The 11,814-nt window shown below is 40.2% G+C and overlaps 2 protein-coding genes across 2 annotated transcripts; both read left to right on the forward strand.

Moving 5' to 3' along the window:
• Nucleotides 1–875: 875 nt before the first annotated feature.
• Nucleotides 876–5,865, forward strand: LOC147302280 (uncharacterized). Its single transcript, XM_086282126.1, has one exon. It carries the CDS (start codon nucleotides 918–920, stop codon nucleotides 3,474–3,476), a length of 2,559 nt encoding a protein of 852 aa, XP_086138252.1. The 5' UTR covers nucleotides 876–917; the 3' UTR covers nucleotides 3,477–5,865.
• Nucleotides 5,866–5,985: 120 nt separating this feature from the next.
• On the forward strand, nucleotides 5,986–9,549 carry hpxb (hemopexin b). The gene is made up of 10 exons (XM_086282127.1): nucleotides 5,986–6,141; nucleotides 6,660–6,685; nucleotides 6,860–6,952; nucleotides 7,033–7,190; nucleotides 7,291–7,444; nucleotides 7,605–7,817; nucleotides 7,902–7,994; nucleotides 8,632–8,762; nucleotides 8,871–9,018; nucleotides 9,090–9,549. Exons 1-10 carry the CDS (start codon nucleotides 6,077–6,079, stop codon nucleotides 9,314–9,316), a joined length of 1,308 nt encoding a protein of 435 aa, XP_086138253.1. The 5' UTR covers nucleotides 5,986–6,076; the 3' UTR covers nucleotides 9,317–9,549.
• The last annotated feature ends 2,265 nt before the right edge of the window (nucleotides 9,550–11,814 follow it).

The raw sequence follows: 11,814 nt of genomic DNA on the forward strand, positions 1-11,814 counted from the left end.
AGGTCTACACTAACATATACAGTACATGCTCCTACCAACAAATGCCAGCTCCGAATATGATCCCTTTATAAATGGCCATAAAACGCATAGGCTTGCTGAAAGCACTGACCTTCTCTCACATACTTTGTGTCAGAGTTGAAAGACAGAGTTCAGTTTCAATGCTTTAAGCAGATAAGCGTGGCTGTTTCCATCAAGAGCGACAATGGGGCACCTGTGCTGCTTTCAGAAAAAATATTTGAGGCTAAGATTTCACGATGAGTAACATCAAGAGAAACAACTTGGCAAGCATAAACCAATGTGTTTTGCCTGGACTCCATGTGTAATGAGGATTTAATAATAATTTGAAGTGAGAAAAAGCAGTAGATTATAAAATAAGATATACTTGAGCCAACTGTCGATTAGCATCCTGTTAGAGACATTTATTGTCTTCACCAAACTCTTCCAACAGAGTTAAAGTCTGATTACAACACTGACCTCAGAGAAATGGAACAGTGGTTACCTGAGAGTATTTTGGAGTCCTGTGAGAAACTGGATATTGTGTGGGATAGATAAAGTTGCAATGAAAGAGACTCTGTGTCCCAGTTTTAAAACAGCAACAGATAGGCCATGTGGTTTTTCACAGGGCGGACTGTGGCATTCATTAATAAAACACCACAGACTGTGTTGATGAGACCCAAGACATCTCAGTGACATACCATACTTAATTTTGCTTCAGATCTACTTAGCTTTTATATTGACCTGCCACTGGATGAACATCTTATTTTGAATTCTACCTCCACATGTCTTACATTTTTTAATGCGTTCAAATACTACAAAAGTCTGTGTATTTTCTATTTACATGAATAATCTTTTAATTCTTTACAGAAACATAAAGGAGTAAAAAGTAAAAAGAGGACTACTGAAATCTGTCCAGCACAATGTTAATGAGGTCTCACTCAGAAAGAAGAGCCCTTCCTGGGTTCTCAGCCCTGCTGACACATAGCACTCCAAAACTGAAAGATGTGACTTTCCCACCTCCACTTTCTCAAACCCCACGGGAGTCCATCTTTACTCCCATATCTCTTACTTCACCACCTCCATGGGTAACACAGGCTCTTTCCAATCTGGAGCGAGGAGAACAAGAACTTTTAAATCTCAGGGAGCAACAGCAGGCCGAAGTAGAGGAGGTGAACCGCGAATTGGACAGCGCTGCAATTGAAGCTCAGCGAGAGGAGCGTCGCCTTCTTGAAAAGGTTGAGCAAGATCACAGAGAAGCCCAACGGCACCTCAGTCAAGTGAAGAGGGAAAATGCTGCTGCGGTGAGAGTTGTGCAGTCACTTGTTGATCAGCAACTCAGAAAAATTGGTCAGCTGAGGGAACAGATACAAAGATGGGGGAGTACAGCTGGAGAATCCAATAGAAATCAACTGCAAAGAGGGGTGGCAGAGATCATCCAGCCATGGGAAATCTCTCTAACACTTAAAAGAGTCAGTTTTTTACCAAGTCCTCAGTCCAAATCTTTAATCTTAGGGGAAGTTGATGTTCGTGAGCAAGGTATGACCTACCACATTGGTGTCTGTAGTGCTCAAGGACAAAAGTGTGCCTTGCACTCAGGAGATTTGAAATTTTTGAACCTTTCCCCTCTAGAAATTAGAAAGGAACCTCAACCAAACAGAACTGGCCAAAGGTATAGTCCAGAGGAGAGCATGAAGATAAATAGTGGGAACGTGCGTATTGTCCGGAAACTACGTCTGTCAAGTTCTACAGAGAATGAGGAAGACTTAAAATCACCGAACTCTCCCATATCAAGACGCCGTGGTGTATCCGAGTCTTCCCAAGATGAAATGGAATCCATGTTTTCAGACACACAAGGGCAAGACCTTTTCCTTGCTGTCCAACCTGTCTCCAGTCAAGGAGAATCTGAAGGTGATGACTCTGACAGCAGACCAAAGGGACCAAAGAGACGCAATACAGTGAAAGGTAAAAGAAAGCAAAAGTCTCTTGTCTTGGTGTCATGTAAGGAGCCATCCTGTCCCCCTGAAGAAACTGATACAGCAACATCTCCAAAGACTAGGCACAAATGTTCACTCTCCAGGCACAGTCTTGTAGATGTTTCTACAAGGCATCTTTCTCTTTCCCAACAAAGCCTTTCACAGAAATCTTCATTGGACAATGGAAGCCCACCATCCCCAGCCAACAGTGAGGATTTCTGCTACACCTATACTGTGAATACTCCAGTAAATGGATCGCTTAGGCAAGAGCACTGTCGATCAGTATCCACAGCTGACCTCTATGGTAAACTCCGTCCTTTAATTAGTGATGACAAGACTGAGAGCAGTGGAATCAGAAAGGTCAACAGAATGTGTCTTGTCTCTGAAACCTCAACTTTTGAGCAAGGCCAAGGAAACTCCCCAGAATTTGAAGGGAACACAAGCCGTGATGAACAGCAGTCCACAGCCACGACTCAAGTTACACAGGGTTTGAGTTCAAATCGTGTGAGCAGATCTCTGTCAATGTCAACCATTGAAGGTGACAAATTCCACAGAGCCAGTGAAACACAGCAGGATATGGAAGAGGGAGCTGTGTCTGGTCTGAAGGGGCTGGGGGAAAGAGCTGGTGGTTCAACTGCCCTAGACTCGGCTTATCTAGTCAAACAGTTTGGAAAACAAGGATCAGGCCGTACTGACTTCAACCTGCCAAGTGGTATCCACGCAACTGTCAAAGGGCAGCTATTTGTGGTGGATTGTGGTAATGCCAGAATTCAAGTCACAGATCTCCAGAAGAATGTTGTACAACAGGTGTCTCCTTCAGGACCTGAAAGGTCATCCCGCATCTGCAACTACTTTGATGTGGCTGTGAATTCAAAGGGCCTCATAGCCCTGACTTGTGCTGCTGAACGAGCTGTGCTGGTGTTCAGTCGTCATGGACGGCTGCTGCAAACATTTGGAGGCACTGCAATCGGTTCTACCACTGAAGAGTTAGATGCTCCAAGAGGGGTCACTGTTAACCGTCAAGATGAGTTTTTAGTTGCTGATATCAAGCGCGGCACTTTAACTGGCTTAAAGCTGGATCCCAAAACAGGGGCCAGGTTAGAGCGCACAGTGGTGACAGGGTACCACAGACCCTACTTGGTTGCAGCTTGTCTCACCACTGGGCTCATGGCAATATCAGAAAGAGGCAATGAAACTGGGCGTGTCCCATGCATTCGAGTCCTGGAGCCAGGCTGGAACACTATCCGAATACTGGGAGTGTGTTCTGGCCTGGGGCCAGTCCTGACCTGTCCATGGGGCCTCTGTATCGACAGTGATGGGGATGTATTGGTGACAGATTGGGGTAAACAGCACCACCGTGTTCTTATCTACCCATCCAAGGGAGTTGGCTGGCCTCTGGTGACTGACAACCTAAGTAGCCCAAGAGGTCTAGCCCTTCTCCCTGATGGCCACATGGTAGTGTCAGACAGCATGAATCACTGCATCAAGATCTACCAGTACAAATAAATGCGGTGCATGGTAAAGACTGAGATGCAACAAAATAGAGATACAGTAAGGGTGAAAAGTTTTAGAACACCCCAATTTTTCCAATTTTTTATTGAAAACTATGCAGTTTTATGTCTCATTGCACTCTGAAATGAAAGTATGTATTTTAAACTTCTGACTGATCAATGTAGCCACATTTGGCAGATATAACAGCTGAACACACACCCGTGGCATTCACTCTACAACAGAGATCAAATATTCTTCAGAAAGTTCTTCCCATATCTGTTGCACAAGTTCCCATAAATGTAGCACTTGTAGGTTGCTTTGCTTTCACTCTTCTGTCCGGCTCGATGGGTTTAAGTCTGGAGACTGTGCCGGTCACTCCATGTTTTCAAGCTTACCATCTTGTTCTTTTTTTCCTGAGGTAGTTCTGGCATAGCTCGGACCTGTGTTTTGGGTAATTATCTTGCTGTAGGATAAAACCCTGACCGACTAGGAGGATAACAGAGGGTATTGCATGGCGCTGCAGAATGCTGTGTTAGCTGTTTTGGTTCAGGGTGCCTCTCACTCTGTACAAGTCAAATCAAACTTCAAGTCATCACACTTCCTCCTCCATGTTTGACAGTTGATGCCACACATTGTAGAGCCATCCTTTCACCTACTCGAAGGCATAATACCTTTTTCCAGTCTTCAGTAGTCCAGTGGCGATGTCTCATGGCCCAGGCAAGCCTCTTTGTCTTATTCTGACGTCTTAGCGATGGCTTTCTTCCTGCAGCTTGTCCTGTCAAACCTGCAGCTTGAAGTCTTCTCACAGTTGAAACTGAGACTTGCTTACAACAACCACTATTGAGCTGTGCTTGAAGCTGTTGTCCTGTGAGCCGCCTGTAACACGAACTGTGAAATCTCAGAAACTTGTCCTCTGATTCAGTTGTGGCTTTGGGTCTACCAGACCTTTTCCTGTCAGAGTTTGCCCAAGTTTCATTGCCTTTTGATGGTGAAAGAAACTGTACTCACTGACACCTTAACTTTCTTTGCAATTTCTCTTTAGGAAAGACTTACATTTTTAAGTGTTATGATGGTCTGTCTCTCTTCCATTGTTAATTGCCTCTTTCTTTCTTTCTTTCTTTCTTTCTTTCTTTCTTTCTTTCTTTCTTTCATTTTTGTAGCAACAAACTACTTTCTGCCGTGCAATACTGTTCAGCTGATGCTCACGAGGGTATGGTACCACAACGTGTTCCAATACTGCTTTCATGCAGACGTAAGTTGGAACACCTGTAAGAATTAGTCGCACCAGCTTTCAAGGGTTGATCAAGCTCTATTGTTGCAGAACAGCTTTAAATTGTTAACCCGTTTTGTGTTCCCTGAAAAAGGCCTTTTTGAATAGTTCTGAAATGCACATTATTTTTCAGTTTTGGGTAACCTTACCCTTTTTTATCCTCTGGTAGTTCACCACTTACCTTCTCACCATCTCAATCTATTCATTTGACTTGAATTGCATTAAATAACTGGAAAAATTTGGGTGTTCTTAAACTCTTGACCGGTAGTATATACTAACAATAATTGGTCTAATAATTTGAGGTAGGTTAAACTCTTAGAAGAGTTATAATCTGACATTTTTTGAGATTCTTCTAAAATCTTGTATCTCTTACCAGTTATATTTGACATGATCATGCTTGAAGAGGTTTAAAGATTTAGTGTCACAAGTTAGAGTGGTGTAGAAAATTACTACTTTGATAGAATAAATTTTCAATATTTTCCTTTAATTTCCAATTCCAGAAGATGCAAGCAATATGGCATGCTTGGAAAATGTGAGCACAGTGCAACGGGTACATCTGTAACTCTTGATAATTGAGTGTTCCTGCGTGATATTTAGACTTTTTGTGTATATTCCCATATTGGAAAACATTTAGATGATGAATAATAATCATGACAAAATATAATAAACTCATTGTAATCTCTCCTGTATCAAACTCTTTAGTTGGCTTGGGAAGGTCTGAATAACGTTTGTACTGTCAGTTTCTTAGTTAATTTTATTAAACTTTCATTCAAATCTAATTTCCAGCTATTTTGTTGTTTCTGGAGATTTTTTTTAACCCTACACTTTCAAGGGTGGTTCAATAGCTTTTGGGTATTTCTATAACTGAGAAACTGTCCAAAATTGCAGTATTTCCAGAAATCTCTTACAAACACTGTAACACAAATGGAGTCTTTTTTGACCAACGTGCAGTTATCAAATGTAGTTAGAAGTGGTAACCAGACAGATCAATGATTACACTTTAATCTGCTCCATAATGAAAGTAAATCTTCTCCTCCTTTACTCTCATCTCAAGGCAGATATAGAAATATATTTTGGTCTGCACACATTCTCATGCAGAAAGAATAAAAATTAGCAAAGTTGAGTGAAAAGTGATAAATAATTATGTTACAGCCATATTTTGCAACAACAAAACTTCCATCACTCTGGCTATACAAACACACACACAGGAACACAGGATTTCCCAACCTGTCCACCCACACATGCACAGCACAGAATAAAAGTGCAGCTTCAGCTCCTGTGAAGCTACAGCTACAGCACCAGTCCAGAGTGAGACTCCAGATCTGAGGACTTCAGCAAGAGAAACATGGAGCTGATCACCAGAACTCTGCTTCTGGGTCTGGCACTTTCCCTCACTAATGCAGCACCTGCGTGAGTGTTAATGAGCTCCATTTATATTTTGAAGTTTTAGTCAAAATAGACAATTCGTGTTGGCAGGATTTTTCCTACTATCCTGGCTTTAAAGGCAGCATGATGCGCCATGTCTTTTAAAATAATTTGCGAACACTTGCAGTACGAATTCTCTGTGTGTTGATTCTTTGTTGAGGTTAAAAAGGCAAAATGTGAAACAACTCATAAATTCTCTCAACTCTGTAAATTCAGGAATAATGGAACATATTAAAATTGATAACCTTTCTCAAAACATCAGTCTGTAACTATTTAGACATAATAATAGAATAATTTCTGGATTTTTTCTTCTTCTTATCAGTTGGCGATTTAGTGAAAAAGTCAGCTTTATCCATTTGGAACCCTGTTTGTTAGATTACAAAGGTCACCAGATGGATCAATTGAACAAATTTAAGACTGCTTAGTCATCATATTATTGCGTTGTTTTGTAAGTGACTCACTTTTTTTCATCTAGTATAATAACTTTTTGAAATTATCTACAGGCATCAAGACGAGCCAGCACCAGAAGGTAGGATTTTATGTACATAAACTGTACGTTGTTTGTCAGTTACATAACAGCTAGATCTCAATCACAGCAGCATTCTATACCGAGCAATACTCGTATGTGTCTAATGACATGCATTTTGAATATTAAAGTTACATTAACAGTTAAAAGTATGTTACTTTTATCTTGGGAATAAAGATGGAGATGCTGCTCTACCAGACCGGTGTGAAGGAATTGAGTTTGACGCTATCACTCTTGATGAGAGTGGAAAAAACCCCTTCTTCTTCAAAGGTATTGGACATGTTCTTTTTCTTAAAATGTTGGACTAAATCATCCTCTAAAATATTGTGTCTGTGGTGTTTTCTCCTCAGAGGGCCACCTGTGGAATGGTTTCTATGGTCCAGCTAAACCCTCAACGATGTTCTTCAAGGAGCTAGATGAACACCACCACCTCGGCCATGTCGATGCTGCTTTTCGGATGCACAACCCAGCGAAACAAGATGCCCACGATCACATCTTCCTCTTCCTGGTACGATCCTCATATGCTTTCAGCTATCATATGGGTCAAGACATCTTTTACTGATCTCAGATATTGTGTACTACTGTGTACTATTGTGTACTATTTCCAGGATGACCACGTGTTCAGCTATTACAACCACACTCTGGAGACCGGATATCCAAAAACTATCCAGGAGGATTTTCCTGGAGTCCCCACACATCTAGATGCTGCTGTGGAGTGTCCTCAAGGAGAGTGCATTACCGACTCTGTTCTGTTCTTCAAAGGTATGTTGGCATTTACTGCTGCAAAACTATTCAGTAAGTCGAAATGAATTCTTTGACAGCATTTTGTTGAGTACTGTGATATAATGAGGCTACAATAAATAAAAAAGAACATTGTGATGACTTGTGATCTCCTTCTCAAAGTGGTCATTTCCCTCCATAGGGCAAGATGTGTATGTTTATGATATAGTCACAAAGACAGTGAAGACCAAGACGTGGCCCCACCTGCCTCTCTGCACCTCTGCTTTCCGCTGGGCAGAACACTACTACTGTTTCCATGGACACAACTTCACCAGGTTCAACCCAGTATCAGGAGAAGTTAGCGGCACGTACCCAAAGGATGCCCGCAATTACTTCATGAAGTGCGAAAACTTTGGTGGGTTCATTAAGAAGAGAATCTTAGAGATTCATTTTGGAGGTTTTTTTGTCAGATACATACAATCTTGTGTGTTTCCCGCAGGTCACGGAGGTGATCACAAGGCTCCTAAATGCAGCGAAGTCAAACTAGATGCCATTACTACAGATGACAGAGGCAGAATTTATTTATTTACAGGTAATGTGACATATGTTTCAAATTCTCAGTCAGCTCTCACTTAGTGTGATCTCCCATAACTGAATAAATAGATTATAATTTAATTATTTCTAGATGGGCTTTTAGCTGAGGGAACTTCGGACAGTCCTTGTATTTTGAGTTAATTTAGGATAAAATTTAAAGCAAAAAAAAATGATATTTCAGTTATTTTATTGCCATCAAACATCAAACTGTAAGAGTTTAAATACCAAATAAAATAACATTAACAGTCAACTAAATAATGATGTTACCAAGCTAAACTAAGAAGGTGCTTATTAATAACACACTTAAAATAGCATTTAGCTATTTGGCTAAGTAACATATAGCCTTATGTAACTGCTAAAGTAGGATTCTTTTGCAGTTTAGTTGTTGCACAGATCAAACAAACAAATTGTCACTTTTCTTTTTTGTAACTTTACAACTTGCCAGGTGTATTTTTGAACTTTAGTGAGAGTCAGGCTAACCCGGAAAGTTTACAAGGAAACAGCTGAGCTAATAGCATGTTGATCCACACTTTATATGTAGCATACAGATTTAGGAGTGCTTCATCCAAATGTGATCCTGTAAAAAAATGTCTTTAAGTTTTCTGCCATGATAAAGAACAAGTTCAATTTCTCAGGGCTTAACTACATGCGTGTGGACAACAGGCGTAACGGCCTTCACGCCTTTCCAATAACCAGGGGATGGAAAGAAGTGACAAACGGGGTGGATGCCGTTTTCTCCTACACCAACAAAATGTACCTGATTAAGGTAGACACCATATAACCCCCCCCCCCCCCCACCCACCCACCCACACACACACAATTTCTGTGTTGAAGTTAAAACTAAAATCCACTTATTCTAACAAAACACTTATAGGATGATCAGGTTTACATCTATAAAACTGATGCCCACTACGTCCTGATTGAAGGCTACCCTAAATCCCTCAGGGAGGAATTAGGCATTGAAGGAACCGTGGATGCCGCTTTCCTCTGTCCCAATGAACACACAGTTCATATACTCCAAGGTAAGTTACTGAGTGCTTATGTCTTAGTTTTTGTGGAGAAAATTGGTATTTACATTTGCTTTCTCCAAAAGGACACATGATTCGTGACGTTGACCTCACTGCCACGCCCAGGGTCATCAACCGAGAAATACCTTTGCCCTTGCCTGACATTGATGCTGGTCTCTGTGGTCCAGATGGCATTAAAGTGTTCAAGGGTTCACAGTATTACCTCTATGAAAGTCCCATGATATTGGCTACAAGCAGGATCGCTCCTGTTCCTCGAAACATCACGTCAGGAATGATAGGGTGTGAGGATTAATCAGAAAAAGAAAAATGAGGAAGAAACCTTAATAATAATTTACTGGCAAGTCAGTTTTTGGACGTGAAGACTCCAGCGAAAGCTAAAGTAATAGGGAACAGCTTTATTAGGTGACCAACGCGTTTCGGCTTGTGGCCTTAATCAGGGTCATTCAAGTCAGTTTTTGGAAAAATGATCATGTCTTGCAATGAAGTTTTACTTGCTTGGTGAATAAAGCATTTTTCATGGTGAAATCTTTATTATTAAAGCATCTATATTTTGAATCTGCAAGCTTGGAACTGAAATCAACCAAGTTCAGTTAAAATGAAGTAATGTCAGAGTTTGGCCACAAGAGGACCTGCTGTACAAAGGCATGCATATTCCCATGCATGGCTCTGTCCCAGTGATTTGCTTCTTTAATGAACAAAGTGTGACTTCTTCTTGTTGTTGCACTGATATTACAGGTCCTCTTGCTGACCAAAAGTTTTTTCTTTTCTTATAGCTTTCAGAAATGATACTGGTACTTTAAAACTTATATATATTTCTTTTCTGTCAGCTTTATACAATCAATACGGAGTATTCAGGTATCTGAAAAATCCTTTTCAGGACTATTACTTGACTAAAAGGCATCAGGTCAAACAAACAGCTCATGCAGATTGTTTTCAGTCATTGCTTCTGTGCCCAAATGAGACACATCCTCTGATGTCACATCCAAGGGGGCACTTGAGTGCTCTAAATGCCTCTTTTGTAAGTGCATCTGCCTTCCAAGGGGCTCTTCGGTCGGCCCAGATAACATTTCGGTTAGCTTAAGTGCTCCTTTAGTGTGAAAACTAGGAATTAAAAAATGAACTTTTGGCTTAACCCCTCCCTCTTAAATAGCCTATTGATTGCACAAATACACAAGGGCAGCACAGTAATGCACGTGATGGAGCTTTTATCCATTGTGTTGATTTTAAAATAATTTTCCTCAGACAATCTCTTTTTCACCTTAACTTTTGAATATGTCATATGACAAATAAAACTTTTACTAGATCATACCTTTTATTAGCTTCTTGAACGTGTTGTAGGTTTTACAATTATTTTTGAAATTAAAAAATGAAAACAAAGTTAATTTTTAATATGTCAACATCAAAGTCAGGTATTGCATTTCCATCATCCTTTTATTATCAATATGTATATGTAGATATATATAACAGAGTTATAAATCCAGTTCTCTCTCTTTATTGCAAAATATTTAAATTACTGTCTCTAGCCATACTGGACCATGCAGACACGTACGCACCAGCCTGCAAGAGTCCAGAGGTCGGAATAGCATTAGCAGGCATTCAAGGCCTTTTCTCTCCCCGGAGAGGTTTTTGTTCAGCCAAAATCCCTGGGACTTTCAGCCAGCATAAAAGAAGTGCTGGCCTCAGCACAGTTTAATGGGTGAGGCCACTGGGACACACACACACACACACACACACACACACACACACACACACACACACACACACACACGAATATGTAAGTGCATATTCGCGCATGCGATCCAGTGTACTTGTTACTGTGATTAAATAATAAACATCTGTTTATGAATTTATTGATTGTCAATGCTTCTGTTAGCTTCTTTTAGACCGGTTTGTGTTCCGCTTTCTAGCACTGCGCATTTAACTGAAGGAGCTTGCTGAGCTGAAGCAGGAGTTTTTGTTTTTCTAATATTTATTTATTCATGGTGTCATGGTGAGTTATGACTTTCAAAAGACAAATGCAAATAAACATATATATTTTCCATTTCCTGTATTTAGAGGGATTGCAGGTCGAGTGAACTATTTTGCCACTTGGCAGAGAGCACAGTTCATACCTGTTACATATTTTTACACTTCAACTGAGTTACTTGATTTGTGATAATAGATGTAATTAAAAGAAAATGACTCAATTCGATTTAGACTAGGAATACACTATCTTGGCTATACTTGTGTCAGTGGGTCTATCCTTTCCATTAAGTTGTATGTTGTTTGTTTCACCACATGTCAGGAGCTATGCCTTGTTTGATAGAGGGAGAGCTAGCATAGCATGGAACGCTAATAACAAAAGCTCAGTACGTTGTAACTATTTGATATCTGCTATATCAACAGCTCTTCTTTGTAGTTTACAGTAGCTTTGACTCCAAATGAAGCTCCTCAGCCTCAGCAATCGATATCATACAATATCATACATATACAAACTAATAGACTGCTTTTTTTCTATCTCACATTTTGCCTACAGGCTGCTAGAACATAATTAGGTTTACACATTTTTGGATAACAACACAACTTTTGTAATTTTGCATCTGTACACCACCACAGTTGATTTTACAGTGATGTGGAAAAGTATTTGCCCCCTTCCTGGTTTCTTAGGATTTTGCATAATTGTCACACTGTCATGTTTTGGGTCATAACATACATTTTATTATTAGTCAAAGAAAACCCGAGTAAATCCAAAATGCAGTTTTTAAATGATGATTTAATTTATTGTAACTGCCCCCATGAATTAACTACATT

Source organism: Aulonocara sp. 'chitande type north' Nkhata Bay, linkage group LG23 (genome assembly GCF_057382095.1).
Source record: "Aulonocara sp. 'chitande type north' Nkhata Bay isolate Kocher_YH1m ecotype deep benthic linkage group LG23, A_spYH_male_GT1.1, whole genome shotgun sequence".
Taxonomy (NCBI): Eukaryota; Metazoa; Chordata; class Actinopteri; order Cichliformes; family Cichlidae; genus Aulonocara; species Aulonocara sp. 'chitande type north' Nkhata Bay.